The sequence below is a fragment of the Dendrobium catenatum genome, unplaced genomic scaffold (assembly GCF_001605985.2).
Source record: "Dendrobium catenatum unplaced genomic scaffold, ASM160598v2 fragScaff_scaffold_692, whole genome shotgun sequence".
NCBI lineage: Eukaryota > Viridiplantae > Streptophyta > Magnoliopsida > Asparagales > Orchidaceae > Dendrobium > Dendrobium catenatum.
In genome coordinates this window covers 1693359-1720931 of record NW_021319154.1, presented here as the reverse complement: position 1 = coordinate 1720931, position 27573 = coordinate 1693359, and the positions used below count along the sequence as shown (strand labels likewise).

At 36.9% G+C, this 27573-nt stretch overlaps 2 protein-coding genes across 2 annotated transcripts in view; one reads left to right on the top strand and one right to left on the bottom strand.

Annotated features, from left to right (window-relative positions):
• Positions 1 to 351: 351 nt before the first annotated feature.
• Positions 352 to 6720, bottom strand: LOC110104095 (abietadienol/abietadienal oxidase). The gene is made up of 9 exons (XM_028695841.1): positions 6494 to 6720; positions 6055 to 6385; positions 5817 to 5966; positions 5179 to 5418; positions 3982 to 4065; positions 3805 to 3883; positions 3143 to 3264; positions 2800 to 2927; positions 352 to 439 (listed from the first exon to the last, which is right to left on the bottom strand). The coding sequence occupies exons 1-9, from the start codon at positions 6718 to 6720 to the stop codon at positions 352 to 354; spliced, it is 1449 nt and encodes a 482-aa protein (XP_028551674.1).
• Positions 6721 to 11963: 5243 nt separating this feature from the next.
• The window catches only part of LOC110104084 (alcohol dehydrogenase-like 6), a 32786-nt gene continuing 17176 nt past the window's right edge, over positions 11964 to 27573 (top strand). The window contains exons 1-4 of the mRNA XM_020833051.2: positions 11964 to 12152; positions 12246 to 12382; positions 24457 to 24503; positions 24597 to 24919. Of these exons, the coding sequence (XP_020688710.1) occupies positions 12110 to 12152; positions 12246 to 12382; positions 24457 to 24503; positions 24597 to 24919 (550 nt within the window). The 5' untranslated portion in view covers positions 11964 to 12109. The remainder of the gene's footprint in view (positions 12153 to 12245; positions 12383 to 24456; positions 24504 to 24596; positions 24920 to 27573) is intronic.

Here is a 27573-nt window from a genome sequence, read left to right as displayed (position 1 = left end):
TGATTAACCGAATAATGTTGATTGTAGGTGTACATATTGATCCTTCATAGCTCACCGAGTAGCTAAAGCCATGCACAAAAATGTATTTTTTGTCTAAAGACTTCATTTCTTTATTTTATTGTTTTTATAGGGAAATATTTAATGGAAAATAGTTATGACTAAAGAAGGAAAATCATATCTATAGTATAGAAGTTTACATACGTGTAATTTGGGAAATACAAATGATGCTAAATATATTTACAAATGGAGACAAGAATATACACACATTACGTACATCTAACATGATAGAATTTTCCACTGTGTCAGATCTCTTCATTTAAAACAAAAAGAAGCCAATGTCTGTAATGTATCCTACACCTTGGAAATACGCACTCGAAATCCATTCACAAGACGAGCTGAAGGGAAGAAGGACATCCGATCCTCTGCAATTTGAGTCCACCTGTTCACAAATTTTTTTTTTAATAACACATATTAGAAGCATCATTTTGCTATCAAGATTTCATAGCACAATCAAGGCAGAATCAGCTATAATTTTCAAAGGGGGCAAATTTATAAGTAATTGTTGGCAGATATATCGGGGTCCAAGGGGCAGCGCCTCCTAGCTGGGTTCGACCTGCCCGGTCAAGTCACGGGGTCAAGGGGCAACGCCCCTGCGGGGGTTTTCGGGGGCAACGCCCCTGGAACTAATTTTGATTTACTATTTCTTTTTACATATGGTTCATCATTCTCTGACAATAACACATCTGCATAATGTGTATAATTATACATGGGGCAATTGCCTAAAGATCATAATATTTTAAAACTTTTAGGGGGGGGGGGGGGGGGGGCTCAACGGGCGTGGCAGGGGGGGGGGGGGGGAGAATTGCCTTAGAACCCTGACTAAAACATAGATTTAGGGACAAATTATTTAAAGAATCATACAATAAATATAAAAAAGAAATTTTTTTTGAGGGGGGGCCGGGAGGGGGGGGCAATTGCCCCTGGATACAATGGGATTCCGCCCCTAAGCACAATCAAGTTAACTTATGTATATATTTTGATATTGAGAAAATAATCAAAATAATCCTTTAATTTTTTATGAAGGATTAAAATGATCTCCAATTTTATTGAAGTATAATTTTGATCCCTCACTTTTTTAAAAAAGAAATAAAATAATATTGTGGTCAGACTATTTTGATTTCTTTTTAAACAGTTGAGAAATTAAAATAATTATTTAATATAATTGGAGAATATTTTGATTTATTATAAAGAGTTAAAGAATTATTTTGACCATTTTCTCTTGTTATATTTGAATATTAAATATCTACTCTACATATCTAAGCAATGCCTTTCAACCAAGTGGTTGGAAGTTGGATATTTTGATCATTTTACTTTATTTCGTTTACTTGCAAATGATCAATTCGTTATGAAAATCAATAAATTTGATTCAAAAATATTTTTGATTTTATAGCTCACAATACGTGATCTGATCTTCAATTTAAAAACCATCTGGAGAACTATATGCAATAAATAAAATTAGATCACATAAAACCTTTCTTTTGGGAAATTTTCATAAAAAATTTTTTAAAAAAAAAACACAGCCCACTTGGCCTTTAGATAGTTTGTTTCTAGCAATTATTTGGTTTTAGGTACTAAATTGCTATTTGGTAGTTCAGGCTCAGCAGGAGTTTGTAAATAAGCTCTCTATTTGAAAGTTAGAGGCTTAGAGCATCAATCAAGCAAAGTGTCAAACTCTTCAGAGATTAAGTTTTCATTTGAGATTGCTTTCTTATTACTTCTCAAAGTAATATTTTAATACAAAGATTAAAATTTTTAAACTAAAAAGTTACTTTAAGAAGAAGTAAGAAAGCCGTTCCAAACAAGCCTAAAAGGCTTCGTTTGGGACGGCTTTTTTATTGCTTTTTAAAACGGAGTTGTAGTACAAATTTTTTAATTTTTGTACTAAAACTCTGTTTTTAGGAGCAATAAAAGAGCCGTCCCAAACGGAAGCCTAAGTTGTTACCCCTTCTCCCCCAAATATCAATAGTTGTAAGTATACTATGTTACCTGAAGTCGTTTCACTCCATTTAAAAATGGTCTAATTATACTTATTTATGCAATATTACTAACATTTTTCCTATATTTTATGTAACTAGGTTGTAGCATAAATAATTATAGATTTTAGACTTAACAAACAACTCAAATATAATGATTTCTTTAGAGAAAACGGGCAAATTAGTTCGCTATTTTTTTTTTTTTTTAAGATCAAAATAGTCATTGACTATATAAAAATGTCAATTTGGTTCAATTACTCTTTAAATAGGGATCAAGTTAGTCTTTCCGTCAAATCATTTAGTTCTTTAATTAAAATTTGAATAGACAAAAATTGGCGACTATTTTGATCATTCGTAAAAAGTATGGGCATCATTTTGATCCTTATTTTGAATTTTTGAAGTAATGAAAATTTATTCATTATTCCCTAAAATAATTTTTCTATGGCAAAGTAACCAAATGAGCCCTTAAAATAAAGTAATATCAATCTAAACAAAGATGATTTTTAAGTACTTAAAAATAAAATTAAAAAATAATTAAAAAAATGAAGAAAAATTAGGCTCCACATTTTGATAAATTATTTTGTGCCGATGCCAGACGCCGTTTGGAGACGAATTAAGATGCGTCACATCACTTTTTTGTTGTATACTGGTGCTGTATACCGCTGTTATCGGATTCTATGGCGCATTTTGATCTGCCTCTAAACGGTCCGGTATCCGCACAGAATAATTTCTCCCACATGTTAGTAACCAAGCAACAAATACTAACCTGCATTTGCTAACAAAATGATGCAAAAAGAAAGCAATCTGAAGGCGTGAAATTTCAGCCCCAGGGCAATATCTAGCTCCCCCTCCAAAAGGTGAAAAATATGGGCTAGTTCTCCAATTTCTCTTCTCCTGAAACATAACTAAAATATATAAGTAAACATTCTGGGATATCAAAAAAGTCCATATTAACTATAAAATTTGATGCATTTTACATGGTTTTACACTCTTATCTATGATGATTAATAAAAATGATGACTTGATTATGTAATTAATGAATTTAAGAAGGTATCACTGCAATTTAAATTACTTCATACAATACAATATGATTACTGAACATGAAAAACCTTGTTCTCTTCAGCCAACCATCTCCATGGGTTGAATTGTAAAGCTTCAGGGTATATTCCTTCATCCAAGTGAATAGCTGATAGAAATGGCACCACAAGGTAGCCTTGTGGGATAGTAAAGTCTGAAGAAATTATCCAAAAAAGAAAAGATAAGTACAAGCATGCCATTAATACAGGTAGAACAATACTGTGATATGAATGAGGTAGGCAATACTTATTTTGATTTATATAAAGAAAAATGAGTTGCACAGACTTGGACTTCGTTTGAGACGGCTTTCTTACTACTTAATACAACTTTTTAGTATAAAAATTTTAACTTTTCTACTAAAAAATTGTTTTAAGAAGCAGTAAAGAACTGACCCAAACAAAGGGCTTCGTTTTGAACGGCTTTCTTACTACTTCTTAATGTAGCTTTGTAATTAGAAAATTGTTTTAAAAGAAATAAAAAAGTCATCCCAAACGAAGCTTAGTAGTAGATCAATCTTTATTGTATCTTCTTTTCTAGTTTTGATTCTTTTCGCTCCTGATGATTATTTATTGTTTAATATCATTCTGGTGTCCTTAAAACTACCTTGATTAGAATTCTATTATCTTTAATAATCGTAAGATAATTGTTTTAAAGAAATAATAATGAGGAATTTTAAAATAGGAAGCTTCATCACCTTTATATTCCACATCTGCTTTTGCCTCCCTCAGTAACCAAATTGCTATACCCCCAAGTCTGAGGGTTTCATCAATAACCTGCGTTATGAACATAACAAGACATTAATTAAATATGCTGATGTTTTGCTTGATAAATTGAAACAAGAAGAGAAGAAGAATTTTGAATAAAGTCATACGCATTGAGTGAAAGGCATTGCTTTGTAGTCATCCCATTCAAGAATCTCATTGTGGTTCATTCTTCTGATGCTCGCATGCTCAATCTGTTTAGTTTCAGCAACCGAAAAAGAAGTTAATGAAGATCAGAATGAAATATATCTTTAATGATATTTCTGACAATTGGCATGTAATTATATGTTCAAATAGGTAATAATTCTGAATTAAATGAAAATAGGTCATAATTAGCTTGCAATTAATTGTTCAAATTGGAAAATTGATTAGTTGCTCTTCATATATTTTGATTATTAGTCTTTTGAGTAGTTATTGTTATTGAAATAACTGTAATAACCGTCTGATAGGAAATACTTGAGTTCGCAAGTAAACCTAAGGGAAATACTTGAGTTCGCAATCAAACCTATCACTAATTGGTGAAAACAACGAGAATAATGCAAAATATGGGCAAAATCAACCCCAAATGATGGATTGCAATAAGAGAAATAAAGCCAAACAAACACGATAACAAGATACAAATGACCCTCAATTCGAGAGGAGGATGGTCTCTCCCAAATCTCTAGACAAGAGAGAGTCTAGGCCTAAATGCCATGAAACCCTAATTTGCAATCAAACAAAACATAAAAATATTCATAAACATCTTTCTCTCTTAATACCCAATCTTTCCTAATCAAATCTCCCTCCCAATACCTAGCAGCCCTACACTTTTGAAAATCAAATCTATTACAAGCCTTGGGACCCACCAAGTGGGCGAGCAACATGAGAGGAGGCGGAACTTGTCTGCCTCCTATAAACTTGAGCCAGCTCAGCCGGTTTAGTATGAGTCTGACCGTATGTTCCCGTCTTATTAACTTGAGTTTTCGAGCCGGGTCATGCTAAGTATGTGAACCAAATCAGAGCTCAAAATCTGTTACATAAGGGCCTTCATAATAAAAATGAGCCGTCTCATTATTGTTCAAAAATAAGACTTCTATTTTTATTTGTGATATCCTAAGACTAATATGCATTTTCACATAAGGGCCTAAACTACATGGAGTTTTATATAAATTCTCCAAAAGATATTTATTCAGTTATCAACAATTATCATTGTTGTTTCCTAGCTTGACTTTAATAAATATTTACTCGTTTCAAAACACTAAGCATTACAAAGCATTGTATAGAAAATGGGAAAAGCAGAATCCATGTTTCAAGTAAAAACCACTCACCAGGAGCTCCTCTAATGCCTGAGGGCATTGAGTGAGGAAATAAACAGCAAACAACATTGTTTTAGTTGTAGTTTCATTTCCAGCAAAGAGCAGATTTATGATGAAATCAGCTATTTGATTATCATTCAAGTTCTCTTCCTCCACCAGCCTCCCAAGCACTCCACTTCTTTCTACAGATCCACCCTGCTGCATCCCAACAGCTATTGTATTCTTGATCTTGGCAATGATGCCTTCTCTTGCCTGTAAATTCAACAAATTATGAGATAATTGACTAATTCATCTTTATTGTTTATTTTCCAACTGCTAATTTGGTATAAGTATAACAGCTAATTGTAATTGTCTTCATTATGGTCATTCATATGAAGGATTCATTCATTATACCATTGAATTTTGATTAATCAAAATGTTTATTGTAACTAATCATAAATTTTAACAGGAAAACAATCTCTTGAAGCGTGGTGGAAGAGAAAATTGTTAGTAATGCAAATATGAATAAAACTGTCTTTGGTTTCGTTTGGGACAACTTTCTTTCTGCTTCTTAAAGCAGTTTTTTAGTATAAAAATTTTAATTTTTTACTAAAAAATTGCTTTATGAAACAGTAAGAAAGCCTTTCCAAACGAAACCTTAAACTATTCACCTTCATAGCAGTGTGATAGGCAAATCCTGGCAAGTTAATTGGGACAGATAAGCAACCATCTACAAAATCAGAAAACAGACATGCCATCTCGTTGATTTCAGACTCAGATGACACTCCCATCAGTTGATTAGCCATCAAATTGATTGCCACCTTAAGACAAAAATCATAATAATCATTCAGATTGCAAAGTCTTATTGTGTAATCAAAGAAAATGCAAAGCATCTATGTTTTAACATACCTTCCTGCAAACATCCTGAAGCACAACAACCTCATTATCAGAAAGAGAGTTTATAGTTTGAAGCATTATCATTTGTACATCACTTAAGAAACTTGAGTTGGAACTAATCTTCTCAAGCTTCATTATATTCACTGCAATTGCATGAAGTTTCTTCTGCTGCTCTCCATGAACTACAATCACCCCATTCTTCCCAACCAGATCTCTAAAAGACTTTGGATAGCTAGATTGAAATAGCTTTCCTTCATTCTGCATTATATACCGGTTGAACACTGGATCAGCTGAAACTACAGCTCTTCTTCCAAATAAACTGCAAGTGAACACTTTTCCATGCCTGCAAATGAGGAAAAGTTAGACACATTTATTAGAAAATATTGTTATGAAGGTTATCATTCATAAAGCTACAGTTCAATGAAAGATGCAAGAGAGTTTATTTACATACCTTTTCACCTGCTCTTCAACAAATTCGGGGGGATGAGAGCTTGATATAGAGTTGTACCACCTAAGACAATCGCCGATAATGGCTGACCAGCTAGTATCACCTGGTGGTAATGTGATGGGCCCAAAGCCTATCTTCTTCTTCTTATAATTCTGCCAGTAAAACCAAGAAAAAATGCAGGATAGTGCTGCAATAGAAATGCTCCATAATAGAAGATAGTTTCCCTCCATTCAGCTAGTAAATCCTACAAATAATTGACAAGGGCATCAATCAGAGCTCAAAATCTGTTAGAATATAAAAATGCAACCAAATGTGAATTTTGAAAAAGCATAATCACATGACAGTAGGCTTCGTTTGGGACTGCTTTCTTACTGCTTCTTAAAGCAGCTTTTTAATATAAAATTTTTAATTTTTATACTAAAAAACTGCTTTAAGAAGTAATAAAAATGTTGTCCCAAAAGAAGTCATAATTTCCAAAAGCTTGGAATGAGTTCATAAATTTTCACAGAAAAAAAAAAAAAGAACTACCCCTTCCCACGAACAATACAGCACAAGATCACAACTCGTTGTTTCGAAAACTAAGAACAAATGGATAATTCGATCGTTCAATGAACTGAAGACAAATGGTTTGCAGAATTTTGGAGAAGAGCTAGTAGTTACAAGGAAAAAAAAAACTAAATTGATCAGAAACTGAAGTGCGCAGTCTCCCTGAAGAAGCTAATAAATCGTTTCCATGCATTTATAAATGAAAGAGAACAATAACAAGAGCACCATGAGAGTTCAAATCATTCAGAATATATAACTGAAATCAAATGCAAAATCCGAATCAGTATATAATCACACAAACAGTACCATTTCCAAAAGCTTGGAATAAGTTTTCTTCTATATTTCGAAGGAAGAAAGGCACTTCTCTTCTACTCTTTACATCTAAACACAGCACAATCAACTCAACGATATATTTTCAGGTAGTTTGAACGTTGAATATACTGAAGCCTAAAGAGATCTTGAAAAAAAAAAAAAATTCGATGAAGGTAGAAGCTCTATAAGAGCTAAGCTACTATATATACTCACCCTGAACAGTATCTGAATAAGCATTAATTCCCACAGGAGATTGATGAAAAGGAAGGAAGAGTTGGAAGCAAATCTATATATGCAAGCTATTCTTCAACGGCTAGAAAACAAAACCGCCTTATCAGATGTAGTGAGCTAATAGCTTATTATATACGTAGTCCCACTCATGTCAATGAAAAGAAAATAATAGTGGGAACAGCTGCACCGAACTTGTGTGAACTAGAAGAGCATGAAACATGGAGGGAGATTCCCAAAGTTTGAAGACTACAGAAACGAAGGAAGCGTAAGATTCAATTTTGTATATTATATTCTTTTGCAGCAAGTTTGCAATCTCAACAAGCTTAATTAGGTCCTTTCCTGTTGTTTAAGATTGTAATCTAATGTACTTAGATTGCGGATCTAAGGTTAGTTAACGCGTTGTCTCTGTCTCATGAAGTTGCTTATCTTGTCAAAGGATAAGCACTTCTCAGAGTTTAGATTACTGTTTTGTTTGGAAGAGCTAAACGGATTAGAATATTTGTTTTGGCGTTAAAAGCAGTGTCAAATTTTAGTTAAATACTTAAATGGAGATCAGGTTAGCTTAAGTAGAGGTTAGTTAGATAATCTTGGAAGAATAAATCTTGATTAGGCTAATTTTTGAGAGGTTTGCATGCTTTTGGCATTGATTAGTTATCTCTATCTTTAAACCCATACTTAATTATAATCCAGAAGAAGGTGACTAAAGTTAATTAATATTGATCAAGCATTTAAATATTAAATATTCAATTTTTTTTTTAAAATTTCTTCTCCATATTTCCAATATTATTTCATTATTTCTGCTTTACTTTTTAGTTCCTCTTATTATTTCATTAGAACAGCAATATGAATTAGAATCACAACTTATAAAACTTATAAGCTTAAACTTGAGCCCCACTTTTAAGTAGATAGGTAAAAGTGTAGAGATTTTTTTTATAAATAACCTTACAGCAAAATTTGTTCCGGGGGTGCTACCTCTTGACAATTATTTGTCTATATTTGATCATTGTACGCTTCATAGATATATTGAGGGTCCAAAGGAGCAGCGCCCCTGGCAGAACAAATTTTGGTTGTAGAGATATTTTTGAATTATCTTTACTTTTTTTTTTTCTGAATTTGGTTCATCGTTCCCTAACAATAACATTTCTACACAGTGTGTTAAATTATGTTGGGACAATTGCCTAAAGATCATAGCATTTTAAAACTTTAAAGGGGGCAATTACCTAAAAACTCTTATAATAAAAATTAAAAGATACATAAAAAGAGACAAATTATCTAAAGAATCATATAATAAAGAATTTTTTTATTTTTTCATCCGTGATCTTAAGGTGGATCCGCCCTCAAGCTCAAATCAAAAATGGCTTCAACTAAACTCATTTACCTCATTTGATTCTTATCTTATATATAATCATCAACATCACAATCCTTATCTCTCTCTCTCTTGTAAATTATACTAATAAATAAACATGAAGGGCTAACATCATTCAGATTCTCATTGCATCAAGTGGAGCTTTATGAAAAGAATTGCCAAGGAAAAGTGTCCAACATCAGCTTGGAAACAGATAAGAGACAGCCATTGGTTTAAATAAAAAGCTCACAGCCAAAGAAGAAAGAATAATACGAACATAATTGGCTCGGGCAAGCAAGCGCTGCACGTCCACTCTGCCTTCAACCGACAGCACTTCCCTCATAGCTTACTATTAGCTGTCATTCCAATATCTTCCCTCGATGACTACAGTAGTATTTTAGCACTAAAACCGAATAATAAAACACGAAGATTAAGTATAAAACAGAGAATTATTACTTAATGACCAGACATTGACGTAATGAGTGATGCTTAAAGGCGAGGAGTTGAAGGGATGGAAGGGTTTAAAATTGATGAGCACAGTCCACGAGCAGGAGACAAGAGAGTATAATAGGTTCATTTCGTCGTCTATCTTTCTCGCGGTTGGCTCAAGGCATTGACCACGCAACTGTTCATTAATGGCGATGAAATAGGCCACGGTAGCGATAAGCTTTTCAGTCTAAGGACGATGAACTATCCCTATTTTTTGTCATATTGCATTACATTTATGATGAAAAGGCAACGACTTGGATATTAAATTTTAGTCGTATTCTTTGCAGGTTAAGGCAGTGTACTATTCAATTTTCTTGATAGCCTGTAAATGGTTTCAGCATTTAAGATGTATTGACAAGATATCATATCAATAAAACTTATTTAATATGCTAAAAATTATTTTGAATTATGTTAATAAGGTTATGTGTGTGATAAATGATAGTCCTATATTAACTATCAACATATTAAATATTTTTTTATCATAGAAGTCTACATTTGACTCAACACAATCGAGAAAAAAGATTCATATAACAGATTTTATGTAGTGGGATGAATGTTTGATGTTATTGTTGTTGTGTAGAAGTCTATATTTATGTGTATTATATATATGAAAATATGAATTATATCTACTGATGAAAAAATAAATAAATTTAGTTATCTTTCAATTTTCTATGAAATGGTTCTTGGTCTATTTGGGTTCAACCTTTGGTTCACTCTGATAGGCTTTGGAGAATGCTATGTTTCAAGACACATTGGGCATAAACTAAAAGGATGAACTATGATGTGAAACATTAGAACCATTGGCAATAATAGATGATAAATGCATGCTTTGAGTTAGCTAAAACTATCAAAATTTTCATTAAAAAAACCCAAAGTAAGCATGTCTGAGAACATTTGATAAAACCAATGTCACAAATATGCTTGAATAAGGGTCTATTCGGTAGAGATTTTTGGGTGCTTTGCTTTTTAGATAACAATCACAATTTTGTTTGACTATTGCCTTCTAACCACTTTCTCATAGCTTTTTCAGGAATTTATGTGGTGAAAATATATTTTATGCAATAAGCCAACCAACTAAGCTCAGATTTGAGGTGGAGCTTATAGCCATTATATTTGCTTCGAGATAAAGTATAATATATGAATAATTGATCAAACATTATCTCAAAACTCCAACACCATGTTTCTTGAGCTTCAAATTACTACTTCAGTAAAAATAGAAGATTTGTGATCAAATAATTTATTAGCTTTGATCATTTGTACCATATAAAGATGAGATTGGACTTTCTATCAACCAACTTGGTTCTCTTTCATTTGAGAACATGTTCACTAGCAATACTTTCAAATACCTTTAACTAAGGTTTCGTTTGGGATGGCTTTTTTATTGCTTTCTAAAACGGAGTTGTAGTACAAATTTTTTATTACTTTCGAAAAGAGTGTTAAAGAGTGCAATGTATTTGAGAGTTGATGAGAAATGAGATAAATTAAGTGGATGATACTATGAAGGAAAAAGTTATAATATAAACAATTATATAATGATCACGTGGTTTAGAAGGTGATGAAAATATAACGAGAGACATTTGAGTTGAGAACTTGAATACATCACGATGATGCTTGTTTATATACCTCATTTTAGGGAATTAAGTTCAAAATAGTTTGCATTACTTTAATATTGACTTTTGAGATTTTATAACATTTTATTATGTCACTCATATGTTAGGTAGAATGTGTATTATGATATCTAAGATTGAGTGGAGATTTAACCCATTAGCCATAATTTGATATATAAGATTTTGTGTCTTTATGAGAAAGTGTCATAATTAGAATGTATAAAGTGCGGCACAATCAGTAGGCTGATTATGTAAATGATTTAATAAAATTATAAAAATTCATCTGATCTTCTAAAATTGATAACTCCTCACACACTTGTCTAGGGCTGCAAACGAACCGAGCCGAGTATTTAAAATATTGTTCAAGTTTGTTTGTTTACTTAATTAAACGATCTCAAACGAGCTTTAATCGAACCGAACAGCGAGTAGCTCGTCGAACGTTTGGTTCGCTTGCAGCCCTACACTTGTCATAATTAAATGTTCTTAGACACTATAGTATGTTCTTGTGTACTATAAAAATCCTATGGTTTAAAAAACTTTCTAAAGTATTTGTAAAATTATTAATTAAAATTAAAACATATTGACTCCGAATTTCAAACAATTTTAATCATATTGTTAGGATGCCTCATATGCGATGGTTAAGATAATTTATAATCACCATATGAAATGTTTGAGATCTTTTTTGCATGCATATCTTGCGAGAGAAAGCTTATTGACAAAGTCTATAAAAAACTTTGAATATATATAAGAAAAAGTACTAGCCTTTTTTTCAATCTTTTTTTTTTTGTAACAGCCAGTATCCACTCTCTATCACATTCAAAAATCAAAATTGTGCTTCGTGACTAATCATGGACTCACGACACACATCAGAAATATCCTGATACATATTTGATTGGACCCACCTAAATTGAAGAAGAAGTGGAGGTTACCAAACGTACTCCCACCAACCAAGCTCGCTGGGTCTTTTCCCAAGTCTTCCTTTTTCCCAAGTCTTCCTTCTCGAAAGACTTTTATTTCTTTTATCTTAGTATTGATATTACCGATCCCTGCCTCTCTCGATTCCAACCACCAACCACATCTACTGCCCCGATGTCCTCGCCGGCTAAATGTGCCACCGTACTTACCTGCAAAGGTGCTCGCTCCTCTACTGCCATTTTTATAGTTTCCCCGTTTCCAGTTTCGAAGTCTCTTATAATTCTGACACTTTCTTCGAGTTCTGTCTTAGCTGCGGTGGCATGGGGGCCGGGCGAGCCTCTTGCGTTGGAAGAGGTGGAGGTCGATCCACCCGAAGCAATGGAGATCCGGATCAAGGTCACCTGCTCTTCTCTTTGCCGCAGCGATATAACCCAGTGGGAATCTAAGGTTGGTTGGATCGTAAAGTTAAAATCTACTGTAGGTTTTTATCTAGATCGTTACTGATTCGTGTATCTCTATACCTGCTGAGATTGATATATTCGTTCATTTCGGAAACATAAGGCAGGTCTTAGTTAGCAATCATTTTACCACCGAGCATTCTTTTTTTTTTGGTGTGTGGTTTTGCCCGTCCTATGAACTGGAAGGGAGTGATTTGGATATACGTCCACAGTTAATACAAAGAGAAATAAAAGTATCAAAATTTACTGCTGTTGACGAGCTTTGCTCTTAAAATGTAATTTAGTTATTATTCTTGAAACTCGCTTGGAAAACCCATTATGTTTTGCTTATTGCATTTAATATGAATAAAATAGTATTAACTTAATGTGATGATTGTTCTAATATTAGTTCATTTGAACTAGTAATTTAAAAAGTAAAAGATTAATGTTTGTTACGGGAACATTTGCGGCGGTAGAAAGATAAAGAGTTTAATGTCTTACCTTTGTACAAATATACAACACACAAATAGATAAGAGAGATGGGTTCAAGAGTCATAAGAGACGAAGATTTTTTACGTGGAAATTTTTGAAAAGGGGAAAATTATGAGGCCTATTCAATAAAAATGATTCTACTAGTGTTTATTGTTGTTGATTAAAATGAGACTCTTCCTCGGGGAAGACCTTTGTCCAATGTGACAAATATACATCATAACGGGCACATTACTTGGTTGGACTTGGAATAATCCAATGATATGAGAGTTGTTCTCAAGAGAGTGTTGGTCTGCTCATTTTGTTGGTAAGATTGTAGTTGGGCGACTGATGGAGATTGGAGGGACTGTAGTCGGTGGGAGACAGAGGTAGGAGGGACTGTAGTCTGCAGGTGACGCAGGTCCGAGGGACTGTAGTTTACGGGTAAAGGTGGTCGGAGGGACTGTAGTCGGCGGACGATGGAGGTTGGAGGGACCTTAGTCGGCAGGCGACGAAGGTTCGAAGGATCATAGTCTACAGACGACAGTGGTTGGAGGGATCGTAGTCGGCGAGCAACGGTAGACGGAGGGATCTTTGTCAGCGAGCGACGAAAGTCAGAGGGACTTTACTCGGTGGGCGACGATTGTTGGAGATACCGTTGTTGGCGGGAGATGGTGGTTGAAAGGGATCACAGTCAGCGGGCGACGGTGGTTAGAGGGATCATAGTTGGCAGACGACGGTGTTCAGAGGGACTATAGTCGTGACAACCTGGCAGAGGTCTGATAGTGATCGATGGACGTGCGGTGGTCTGACAGTGATCAGCGGATGGGCGATGGTCCGACTACGGTCGTCGGCTAGAGGAGGTTTGGTGATAGTAGGTGGCTTGGCGGAGGTTTGATGGCGGTCGGCTGACGGGCGGTCGAAGGGTCTGTAGTCAGCGGGCGACATTGGTCTGAAGGGACTGCAAATTGGCAAGAGACGGTGGTTGGAGGGACCACGGTCGGCAGGCGACGGAGGTCAAAGGGACTTTAGTTGGCGGGCGATGACGGTCGAAGGGAACATAATCAACGGTTGACGAAGGTCAGAGGGACCGTAGTTGGCGGGCGATGGAGGTCGGAGGGGCCGTAGTTAGGCGGGGAGACGGTGGTTAGAGGGACTATAGTCGCAAAAATTGGGCAGAGGTCTGATGATGATCGGCGTATAGGTGATGATTCGACAGTTGGGTAGAGCTCGGATGACTGTAGGTGGCTTGGTGAAGGTCTGGCGACGATCGGCGGACGAGCGGTGGTTTGATGACAGTCGTCTGGCGACAGTCAGCAAACGGGTGGTGGTGTGCCTACGGTCAGCATACGGGCGGTGGTTCGGAAACTACCGACGAATGGCTGGTGGTCGATAAAAGTTCGTTGTCGGTGGTGCTTAGGTAGAACTTTAGGATCTTTGAAGCCTCAAAGCTCTCTCCAATATCTAACCAAAGGTTCAAGCCATTGTTTCATGTGTGAATCTATTTATAGATTTTGAGAGTGATATGCCGGTAAATTTGGAGAAGGGTCAAGGTTAATTCATGTGGGCTCCAAAAATTCCATGTACGCTTCGGCCTCTCCGCGCCAAATCTCTCTCTTTTTCTTTGTTTGTGTATGTGACGGCGGAGAGTTAACAAGTTTAGGTTCCGGGTGAATTTTTAGAAGGCGGATTAGGTTTTAGATAAGACACTACCCAGAGATTTCACCCTCATTTTGTGAGTACTTTATGATCCGAGTTTTGGTTTCCTATAGGCGCAAGCCCCTATAGTTAATTACCCCTCCCGATAACGAGAGAGAACTTTCGATTAAGGCTAGTCGTTAAAGATGTTACATAGGTTATAAATCTAATGTATAATAACAACAATTTTAGGGTTTGAAATTTGGATATGAACTTTGTAGTTTGAAACATAAATTTTATCACCATACACTTAAAATTGGCGATGAGGAGAATGAAGATGAGCCATATCAAGATCTTATGGTTCCATCATCCCGGGCTGTCATGATCCCTAGCCTACTTAGTCATAGGAGGTAGTCGACCCAACCTGACAAAAGGTATCTTATTGGTAGTCATGGGTTACTTTGTCCAATAATACCTTGTAGACTTGGGTTGATATTTGCCTAAGGGGATAGATCTGAATCCACCTTAGTTGATAGAGGGCTTTATGCCCATCGAATATACCCTATGATTCATTATTCAAGGGTTTGAAGCCTTTAGGGAACATACGAGATTTGGTTGTGATCGAAATATAATGGTGTCTTTTTGTGGCAAAACCATCTGATCAGAGGGCACGTTTCACGTCCCTGCTGACAAGAGACTATTTGAGGATGAATCATAGTGATACACGGGCTACACCCGACACACATTCGCTCTTTGTGAGCTGATGTTAATTTCAAATTTATCACCCCCGACAAACGGTTGCGGAAGGTGGATGAGTTTAGTTTTAGATTTTTTATGTGATAGATTTTACTTCTAGAATTTGGGCTTTTGGTTGATTTGAGTTTTGACTCCTCTGGTTGAGATTTTCTGTCAACGTGGCCATCATCGGGGTGACGTCAATGTCACTTGTATGTTCTTAGGATTTTGGAAGACATTTTGTACTTTAGGTAATGTCTACTCCAATCATTTTATGGAGGAGGATGATACTTGAATATTTGACCCGCGCATCATTCCCAGACCGTTAGATTTAGGAATCATATGCGACGATCGGAGCACATACGGGTTTTGTCTAGTTTGAAAATATAATGAGCATTTGATCCTGCGCAGCATTCTCGGACATTTGTATTTATAACTTTAACACGTTTGTCAGAGCACATACATGGTATGTTGCACTTCCGTTTAGTGGGACCATATTTAATACATAAAGGGAGGATTTTAAAATATTTAAATATGATCTATTGTGCCAGTGATTTCATTTAGAAATGCCCAAGATTTCATTTAAGGGTCTACGAACGCCTTGTGTCCTCTTGTAAAAGTTTGTTGCAGATCTGGTGGCATTTAAGTGTATTAGAAATCACTTTTCACTTTAAGCATCTTATCCTTCGAATCTTGAGCCTCTATATTCATGTTCATGCTATTATATGATCTTATCATTGTGATGAAAATAATATAATAAAACTTGTATTTATTTTTCTTCATGAGAAAGCACATTTCTTTCCATGCATCTATGTTTCTAGTTCACCCATATGTATCGATTACATCGTTAAGAAGCATCAAGAACGACTACAGTTTAGTGTTTTTTCTACAAGCTCTTATTTGACGTATCCACTAACAAGTGTACACTAAGTAATGGAGCTTGATTCGGCGTATCATTAATGTTCTATAACATCAACAATATCATGATGGCTTGCACTTTTCAATATTGTGATCAAATTGCCTAGGAAGTTGGTTCACATTTGTAGGAAGTTGGGTCTATATAATATAATCATCTATTAATTGATCTTGACATTCCACAAGCAACATAAGCAAGATGCCTTAGTAACTTAGAACATTATGAAAATCTTCCATCAAACAAATATTTATTTTATAGATGTGGGCTCATTTACTAGCCTTAGTTATAAATCTCATAATTAAAGTTGGCACTGCAAATTATATATAGAGAAAGTTGCTAGCATCAAATCTTCCTTCACAAACTTCCAGAAAACTTTCGTCAGTTGGCGGTTGGGCAGAAGTTCGGCGTCGGGTGGAAATTCGGTGACGGGCGGAGGTCTGGCGTCGCGTAGATGTCTGACGAAAGTCTGGCGACAGGAATAAGTTCGGCGACAGGCAAAAGTCCAACATTGGGTAGAAATCCAGCGACGGACGAAAGTTTGGCGTCGAGTAGAAGTCCAACGAAAGTCCGGCAATGAGCAGAAGTCCGACGACAGGCGGAAGTCCAGCGTTGGGTAGATATCTGGCCACGGGCGCAAGTCCGACGACGGGTAGAAATCTGGTGAAAGGTAGAAGTCTGACGTCGGTTGGTGGCCGGGAGCTGGTTGAAGAGTCTGGTGGCAAGAGAACTCTTGTTTCTCTTCCTTCTCTTCTTCCTTGGGCTCCTTCCTCTCCTCAATGAATAATGAAGGGTCTATTTATAGTTTTCTGAGAGTGACATGACTAGTAAATAGTAGGAAGATCATGGGTAAATTTGGAGTGGTTTGAATGGACGGCCGATATTGAATCCTTTGATCGTGAGCCTTTATTGACCATTTGAATGTCTTAATGATACCAGAATTTGACGATCTTAGGCTTGTTGGATTCGTCTCGTTGAGCCGCTTGATTCGACTATAAGCATTCCACGTTTGGAAACCATTTGATAATCCAAATTATGGTTTGAACTTTCCAAACGTGCTTCGAATATTTGATTTGGACTCATTTGGGCTTGGATTAATTCGAAGTTGGTGTCGTTGGGTTAATATTTCCGAGCCTTTCAATTCGACTGCAAGTTTGTTGAAATTGGAGTTCATATGGTCTCCGATTTAATTTTTGAAGTTTCCAACTTGATTTTGCCTTGAAATTCGTGCCTGATCAAGATAATTTTTGAGGATATATCAAGTAACATTTTGTTTTGATTGATTGATAGTAATTAAAATAAAACAAACTATTAAGAGTTTACTTAGACAAATTTAAGGTTCTAATGATTGATTTGAGAATAATTTATTGAATTAATTGTTAATTATTTAATTAATGATTCAATGAGTTTAAGTGATTACTAATTAATTTATAATTAAGGCCATTTTAATTTAAGGGTTTCATTGTTAGATTAATCACGAGCTAATTAAATAATTTGACTACTTAGGTGTTAATTAGTTGATAGAAATTCGACACTAGTAACTAATTAAACTCAGTGGTTAATATTTTTGCCAACTAATTACTGACTAGGTATTAACTTAAATTTATGATGATTTTACTAAGCTATTTTGTGTTTATTTGTATTATTTTTAATTACTAAATTAATTAATCAATTAGTTTAAGTGATTAGCAGTTAATTTATAATTAGGTTTCTGATAGGAAATACTTGAGTTCGCAAGTAATCCTAATGTAATACTTGAGTTCGTAAGCAACCCTAACCCAAATTGGAGAGTAAACAACAACAAAACTGATGTTTACAACAATTTAACAGCCTCAAACAGTGAAAAACAGCAAGAAATTGAATATGAATATGAAGAAAATCAAGCCAACCACTTGTATTCCACTAGTAGATGAAAGAAAACAATAACCATACAAGATTCTTCAAATCACGAGGAAGAGAACTCTCCAAAATCTCTAGCCAAGAAGACTAGAGCCCAAGCCTCCAAGAAGATCCCAAAAATCAGCCCAAATTCAAGATGAAAACCTAAATCCCCACCTTTCCCCCTCTTTAACACCAATCCCCATACAAAATCCCTAAACAACCATTCAATTCAAATTCCCCCCTTCCATTCAAATTTTCTCTCCAACACTTGAATTAAACCCCATCATGGGCCCCAAGGCTTTCCCCCCTCCAACACTTGAATTAAACCACATGTGGGGCCTGCCTGGAGTAAGTAAGGAGCCTAACATTACTCCCCTCCCAAAGACTCACCTTGTCCTCAAGGTGAAATGAAGGGAATTGATATTTCATTATTTCAAATGGCTCCCACGTAGCATCAAATTCGAGGAGGCATCTCCATTTAATCAGCACTTCTTTGTTGCCCCCTTTATCTGATCTTACTCCTGTAAGTTCCAGTGGTTCAAAGACTACTTTCAAATCCTCAGTCAGTGTAGAAGGTAATTCTGTACTAACTGCATGCTCCCTTAGAGCTCTCCTCAACTGAGACATGGAAAACTGGGTGTATGGTGGCTGATGGTGGTAACTTCAATCGGTACGCCACTGCCCAAATCCTGTCCAAAACCTCATAGGGGCCGAAGTATCGCGGTGCCAATTTCTTGTTCCTCCTTCTTGCCACTGTTCTCTGCCTGTAAGGGCGTAGTTTTAGGAACACCTTCTCTCCTACTTCAAACTGCATGTCCCTCCTATGTGAGTCCGCCTACTTTTTCATGATTTGTTGTGCCATCAATAGATGTTTCTTCAACTAATCTAGCACTTTGTCCCTTTCCTCCAAGTACTGCTCGACTGAAAAAATTGGTGTGCTTCTCCTCCCATAGTGCACTAGGTGTGGGGGATCCCTTCCATACATCACTTTGAAAGAGTTATCTGAGAAGCAGAATAGTATGATGTATTGTACCAATACTCGGTCCACGGTAACCACTTCGCCCAGATTCATGGTATTTCAGAAGCAAAACACCTCAAATAGGTCTCCAAACTTCGATTTACCACCTCCGTTTGTCCGTTGGTCTGAGGATGGTATGCGGTACTCCTTTTAAGAGTTGTGCACTGCGACTTGAACAGCTCCTTCCAAAACTGGCTGAGGAACACTTTGTCACGATCAGTCACCATGGATTCAGGGATTCCATGCAGTCTAACCACCTCCCTGATAAATGATGTTGCTACTGATACCGCGGTGTAGGGATGTCTTAAGAGGATGAAATGTGCATACTTACTAAGTCTGACAACCACCACCATGATGATATTGAATCCTTCTAATCGTGGTAGGCCATCAATGAAATCCATGGACACTTCCTCTCATACTCGATTTGGAAGTGCCAACGGTTGTAGTAATCCTCCTGGAGCCATGACTATGCATTTGTTTCTCTAGCACACTTTACACCTTACCATAATCTCCTCAACATCTTTATGCATTCTCTTCCAGTAAAGCTCAGATGCTAGCCTTCTATAGGTTTTCTGCACTCCCGAGTGACCTCCAACCGCACTGCCGTGGAACTCCTGTAATAAGTGGGGAATGTCTATGAAGATTCGTGGCATCACAAACTTCCCCTGATACAACAGCCTCTCCCCCTCCATATAGTAACCAGGGTGGCAACCCTTGTCTTTCGTCAGATCCTCCTTGATCTTTTGTAACTCTTCATTCAACATGCTTTCTTCCTTGATGGCCCTCCAGTCGGCCATCAAATGTATAGACAACCAACTCTTGGAGCTCCCCAACACACCAGGATAAGGCATCAGCCGCTTTGTTCTCCAACCTCGGCTTGTACTAGATCTCAAAATCATAGCCTAATAGTTTGGACAACCATCTTCGATGCTCCTCGGTCACCATCCGTTGCTCCAACAGGTACTTCAAGCTCCTCTGATCCGTTCAGACGATGAAATGTCTACCCAAAAGATAAGGACGCCACTTCTGAATAACCAAGACAATGGCCATTAACTCCCTCTCATAAACTGACTTCAATCTCGCCCTTGTGGATAGCACTTGACTGCAGTACGCTATAGGTCTGTGGTTTTGTATCAACACTGCCCCAACTCATATCCTGATGCATCTGTCCCAACTACAAAGACCTGGCTGAAATCCGACAGAGCTAGAACTGGAACAATAGTCATGGCTTTCTTCAATCTCTCAAAAGCCTGAGTTGCAGTCTCTCCCTAAGAAAAGTTGTCCTTCTTTAGCTGCTCGGTCAAAGGCCATGCAATTGTGCCGTACCCCTTCACAAACCTCATGTAGTAACCAATCAATCCTAGAAAACCCCTCAACTCCCTTATGTTCCTAGGTAGAGGCCATTTCTGCATTGCCTCAATTTTGGTTTGGTCGGCTGCCACTCCTTGGGACACCACATGTCCTAGGTACTCCACACTCAACTGGGCAAAGCTGCATTTCTTCAGGTGGGCTCTCAACTGATGCTCCTGAAGTATTCCCAAAACCACCTTCAGGTGTCCAAGATGCTCCTCCACTGTCTTATTTTACACCAGAATGTCATCAAAGAATATCAGGATAACTTTCTAAGGTATTGCTTGAATACCCTGTTCATCAAAGACTGAAAAGTAGCAGGGGCGTTAGTGAGGCCAAATGGCATTATTAGAAACTCATAATGTCCTTCATGTGTCCTGATCGAATGTTGTCTCCCTCATTTTGATCTGATGGTACCCGAATTTCAAGTCTAACTTGGAAAACATCACCGCTCCATGTAAGTCATCCAAGAGCTTATCAATCACCGGAATAGGGAATTTATCTGACACTTTCCACTTATTCAACGCTCTATAGTCCACACATAATTGCCAACTCCTATCCTTCTTTTTGACCAAGAGGACGGGACTAGAGAAATGACTCGCACTCGGTCTGATGATCCCTACCTCCAGCTTCTCCCGGATCATACTTTCAATCTCATCTTTCTGTATATGAGGGTAACGGTAGGGTCTGACACTAATCGATGTCTCTCCTTCCTCCAAAGTAATGACATGCTCTAACTCCCTAGGTGGTGGTAGACTCTGAGGAGATTGGAAAACCTTGCTGAATTGTTGTATGAATGGCTGTACTAAAGAGGGAATGTTTCCCTCTTCTTCCAGTCTGACCCCCTCTAGGCGATGCAACTCTACCAAGTATCCTCCTCCCACTTCCTCTATGGTTCTTATCAAAGACTTGAGGGATACCCAAGTCTTAGTTAGCCCTGCATCACCTTGAATAACCATATTCTTTCCCTTATCCATCTGCTCCATCCTCAATGTCCCTCAATTCACCTTGGTATCTCCCAAGGACTGTAGCTATTTCATCCCCAGGATGACATCAGTGCTTCCAAGTTCCAAGGGAAGAAAGTCCTCCCTCACCTTGATCGCCTAAATCATCAACACCACTCCCTTACAAACTCCTCTGCCCATCTCTACCTTTCATGTGCCCATCATCACCCCATAGCCTCATGTATTGACTAATTCCATCCCAAGTCGATCAACAATCTGGATGGTAATGAAATTGTGGGTTGCCCCACTATTTATCAATACCACTACCTCTCTATCTGCTATCTCTCCCTTCACTTTCATAGTGTGACTGGGAGTGAATTTCACTACAGAGTTCAGGGATACTTCTGCCAAATCAAGATGCAACTTTTCCTCCTCCAATTCTAGCCCGCTCCCACCTCCCTCTTCAGCTTCCTCGTCGTCACAGACGGTGAGAACCTGAAGAGCTCGATCCTTGCATTTATGCCCCGGCATGTACTTCTCATCACACCTGAAAACACAACCCCTTGGCCCGCTTCTCTTGTATCTCCTTCTCAATCAGTTTCTTGAAATTTCCCCCTCCGAATCTCTCCTTCGGCACCTCCTTCATGCTCCTTTGCGCTGGTCCCCTGGGAGGTAAAAAGGTGGTGGTCATCCTGCATGACCCCTCTAAGTTGCTTCCCCTAGCCACTCTCTCCATCCTCCTCTGTTCTTCCACCAGCTGTGCCAACTCCATGGCTTTCCCTAGGTTCCTTGGCTCTAAGACTCTGACTATTGCTCGTATCTCCGATTTGAGCTCTTTCATAAAGTTTCCCTCCAGTGCCGTCTATGAGATATGATCCAGTCTGCTGGCCAAATACTCAAATCTATTGCGGTAGTCAGCTATGGTCCCCTCCTGAGTCAAGACAAAGAATTGCTCATAGAAGTCTCATCCCCTCTCAGTTCGGAAACGTTCTAGTAAACATTCATTAAACTCCCTCCAATTTCGGATGGGCTCCCTCCTTTCACGCCATTGATACCATGCAAGTACCTTTCCTTCTAAATATAATCTTACTGCCGTCAGCTTCTCCTCCTCCGTTAACCCATTGACGGCGAAGTATCGTTCCACTTTGTAGATCCAGCCATGGCCGTCCTCGCCCTCAAAGACGAGCATCTTCAGTTTTCTCACCCTTGGATTACCACCGTTCCCTCGAAATCCTCCATAACCTCCCATTCCCTAGAGGGTGGTGCTCCCCAATTTTCAAGTTCCTCTCTCCTCCGATTATGCCCAAACCCTTCATCGTACTCCCCTCTCCGTCCTCCAAAATCAGCACCCCGATGGTAAACTTCTTACCTTCTTCCAACACAATCGGCGCCCCTCCTTTCATATCCCATGCTCATCTCCTCCCTAGACAACAGTTCTAGCGGAGGCATGCCATCCTCTCCCTCAAGAACCTCCACTTCCGGATATTCCCTCCCCCTGAATGGGTACGGAATACCTCCCCTTCCCTGGACGCCGATGGTCTCCTTTGATTCCGATGTTGCCGGTTTTTGTTTGTCTTCAAGCATCTTCTTCATCAAATCTTCCAAGGCGGCGAACCTTCCATCTATCTTTTCATGAACGGCCACAAATTGACTTTGAAAATCTGAAATTTTCTCCTCAAAATCTGTCTTCAAGTGACCTATTTCTCCCTCCAAGACTTCAACGTTTCGTCCGACCATAATTCCTCCGATGCGGCACCAAAGAGATTCCTTTGTGTGAGCAAAAAAAACTGCTGAAATTACAGATTTTCAACCTCCGATGGTCCCAAGACAGCGCTCTAATACCAATTTGATGAGAAATACTTGAGTTCGCAAGTAACCCTAAGGTAATACTTGAGTTCTCAAGCAACCCTATCCCAAATTGGAGAGAAAACAACAACAAAACTGCTGTTTACAAAACAGCAGTTTAACAGCCCCAAACAGTGAAAAACAGCAAGAAATTGAATAGGAATCTAAAGAAAATCAAGCAAACCACTTGTATTCTATTAAAGATGAAAGAAAACAATAACCATACAAGATTCTTCAATTCAAGAGGAAGAGAACTCTACAAAATCTCTAGCCAAGAAGACTAGATCCCAAGCCTCCAAGAAGATCCCAAAACCAGCCCAAATTCAAGATGAAAACCTAAATCCCCACATTTCCCCTTCTTTAAAACCAATCCCCAAACAAAATTCATAAACAGCCATAAAAGGTTTTTAAAAAAAAAAAAATTTTTTAAAATTTTAAATTCCCCCCCCCCCCCCCCCAATTCAAATTTTCCCTCCAACACTTGAAGTCTTGAATTAAACCCCATCATGGGCCCCAAGACTTTCCCCCCTCCAACACTTGAATTAAACCCCATGTGGGGCCCGCCTGGAGTAAGGAGCCTAACAGTTTCCAATTTAATTTAAGGTTTTAATTGTTAGATTAATCAAGAGATAATTAAATAATTTGACTACTTAGATATTAATAATTTAATAGATGTTTGGTACAGTTCACTAATTAAAATCAGTGGTTAATATTTTAATTTGCCTAACCAATTAGTGACTAGATATTAACTTAAATTTATGAGGATTTTACTAAGCTATTTAGTGTTTATTTGTGCAGATTAGGGATTAAATAGACTTATTAGGTATAAATTAGTGAATTTATGGTTAACTTCTTGAATATTTACTAATAAATTAATGACTATGCTGCTCATTTGAGCTAATTACGTACTAATAAATGTTTTAGTTTTGATAAAATAGTGTTTAGCAGTGATTATTAGGGGTTTATTAGACTGTTTCAAGTCTGACATAGATTAATTCGTGCTTACAGTGCTCTCTTTGTGCTTTATCACTCTCTCTTCTCTTCCTCTCTCTTTCATTATCAATTCCTTAATCCTTTATTACTAGAAAAAAATGGATTATGGGATTAAGGAATGAGAGGAATTTTAATCCCTTAATCCATAGATTATTTGATTTTCTTTATCTAATCAACCTTTATAAACTGTTTGATAGGATTAAAGGATTAAGGGTGCTTTAATCCTGCTTACATCCAAACAGACCCTAAACTTATGCTTGCCAGCAACTTTTCTATTTAAACAGCTTTTCTTTCTACAGGCACAACCTTCTTTGTTTCCCCGGATATTCGGACATGAAGCTTCTGGGTTTTGCTCTTCAGCTCTTTTTTCCATTGGGGATCTTGTACATGTTGTATGCTAGTAGTAAGTAACTGAATTGCCTACATTGTGATTTTCTAGGGTTGTAGAGAGCGTGGGAGAAGGTGTGACCGAATTTGTGGTAGGAGATCATGTGCTTACAGTGTTCATTGGAGAATGCCAAAGCTGCAAGCACTGTTTTTCTGGAAGAAGCAATATATGTCAGAAGCTTGGTCTGGAACGTAAAGGGGTCATGCATACTAATAAAAAAACCCGCTTTTCTATAAAGGGCAGACCTATATACCATTATTGTGCTGTGTCAAGTTTTAGTGAGTATGCTGTAGTTCACTCTGGTTGTGCTGTTAAAATCAGCAAGGATGCACCAATGGATAGGATATGCCTCCTCAGCTGTGGAGTAGCTACTGGTAAAAATTTTTTATGCTTACAATTGGGCATTAGTAACCTTTTTTTTCGTATGTTACCCATCATTATAAACAATAACAAAATGAATTTTTGGCAGTGCATATGAGATTGTAAAACAGCTTTTTAGATATATGTATTGCAAAATAATTTGGTATCATTAGGAGACGCGTTATATAATTAGTAACAAACACATTCATATTTTGAGTTGATGTATCATAAAATATCTTTTGGTTTCTGTTCTCCTCAAAGTTTTAGATCATTGATCATTAGATGTTTTCCTAATTGAGATTTTTGATTAATTATGATTCATTTAGGATATGAAATATGTGTAAGAAGTGAACATTTAAGGTAATTTCATTGCACCGGTTGTTGGAAGTTCTCCTTTGTGTCGGCTGTTAGAAGTTATCTGTTGTGCAAAAAATGCAATCATGCCAAAGCCCTTTTCATCATTTTGAAGAAAGCTTTGTGAAAATTGAGAAGGTATATATATATTTATATATATATATATATATATATATATGTTCATGTCACATAGGCTTGGAAATGGAAATTTGAATTCTACAAAAGTCATAATACAAAATAGCTCAAAATTAGAAAAAGTAACAACCAACTAAAAGGTGAACTCTGTCATTAATTGGGATAATTCCCATATTTTCATATGTCGTATTATCCCCACATTGTCCACGTTACCTCTCAAGATGGTGGTGAATGAATATTTAGCATTCTCAGCTTATTAACTAGTTTTTTAATGCCTGATTTTTGAAGCCCTTTTGTTAGAATATATGTCAATTATTGGTTTGTAGGAGCATAAGTGATACTAATAACCCCTTCCTCACCCTTTTCTTTAATGAAGTGTCTATCTACTTCAACATATTTTGTTCGGTCATAATGTATTGGTTTTTGTATAATATTGATTGCTGCCTTGTTGTTATAAAACAAATTCATAAGATTTGTACTCTGCACTTTTAGGCCATCTATTAATCCTTTGAACCAGATTAAGCTAGTTCCCTAAAATCTCTTTTGCATGAATGGGGGAAACTGTTGAGTATTGGTTCTTGTTTAGCTAATTGACAAGGTTTCATCGTACTTTAGTACCTCCTCCCATCAATAGAGTTTCCTAGTTTGCATTTGTAAATTTTTTAGAGTAACCCTTTGTCAGGTGTAGATCTTAAACGTTTTAAGATATTGGAAATAACCTTTAAGCATTCCTCACATCGAGAGTGCATGTATTGGCATGTTATATTGACTATAAAGATAATTCTTGGTCTTATATAGGACAAATGTATTAGTATCCCAATCAATATTTGGTATCTCCCCATGAGTACAAGAATTATATCTTTAATTTCTCTATATTTTGTGTTTCACTCAATAGGTGTTGTGGCTAGTTTACACTAAGCATTCCAATTTATGTCAACTGATCAAGTATGTATTTACGATAGGAGATGAGGATACCTTTCTTGCTTCTTGCCACCTCCATTCCAAGGAAACACTTGGGTTATTCGAGATTCTTAATTTAAACTCCTTTCTAGGAGTAGTTGCTCAATTTCTTCAATGTCATCTTCAGTTGAGATAATGTAATTGATTTGCACAATAAGAATAATTTTTTTCTCTATCATGTGCATTTTGAAGACTAGTGGATGCCAGTTTGTCATCAAATATATTCATTTCTTCATATGATATTTGTTAAACATTCAAATTAAGCTATTGTTTATTGTATTAATTCATAGACTTCTTTAGTTTGCACTCTCTTTCATTTCTATTCTTTTTTTTCAAAACCAGGTGCCAAGTTGTGGGCTTTGAAATCTCTCATGACCTCTTGTGATCCATTTCTTCTTGCTCTTTTGGAATTCCAAGAAGAGATACAATGACTTTACCCAGACAAAAATTGAGCTATTTAATATTTATATTTGATACGTGTTATCAATATTTCCTATAACTGCAAGATCTCCAAGTCTCCATTTAGGAGTGCATTTTTTACATATAGTTGTTCCAGATGCCAGTTGTACTTAGTTGCTAGTGAGAGTAGAATTTTGATAGTGCTCATCTTGGCTATAGGTGCAAAAGTTTCCTGATAGTCAATGCCATATGTTTGAGTATAACCTTTCGCCACTAGTCTTGTTTTGTACCTTTCCAGTGTACCATCAATTTTGTACTTTACAAAAAACACCCATTTGCAGTCGACTAATTTTTTTCCTTTCGGAAGGTTGATGATTTCCCACGTATTGTTATTTTCTAGGGTCTGCATTTAATCTTTCATGGCATTTTTTCAATTTTCATCAGATAAGGCCTCAGAAATATTATTAGGAATCTGAATATCTTCTAGTGTAAGTGTGTAACAAGAAAATTTTTGTGTGAGGATGAAAAATTATTGAAGGAAATAAAGTTAGTTATGGGGTGCAAAGGAGATTGTGAATTTGTATTTATCTTAATTTTAGGAGATGGTTTAAATTCTTGGATCTACTTCGGAACACAATTTAGACTTGTACGCTTGGAATGTACATTCCAAAATCTACTGACAGCTTTTTCTTCAGTTTCATTGTTTTCGATTTCAGGAGGATTTGTTTGAGGTAGAGGAAAGTCAAGAGGAGCAAGCTCACTTTCCTCATCTTCCTCAATTTCAGTCTCCCTCTAAAGATGAGATTTGATAAAATAGGAA

Bases quoted from the DNA above. Each gene is read 5' to 3' on its own strand.
- LOC110104095 (XM_028695841.1), bottom strand. From the start codon at position 6,720: ATGGAGGGAAACTATCTTCTATTATGGAGCATTTCTATTGCAGCACTA. The intron at 2,928-3,142 runs GTTTTTCATGTT...GTTATGTTTCAG, and splicing joins GGTTGGCTGAAGAGAACAAG to GAGAAGAGAAATTGGAGAAC. The intron at 440-2,799 runs GTTAGTATTTGT...ATTTGTGAACAG, and splicing joins CATTTTGTTAGCAAATGCAG to GTGGACTCAAATTGCAGAGG.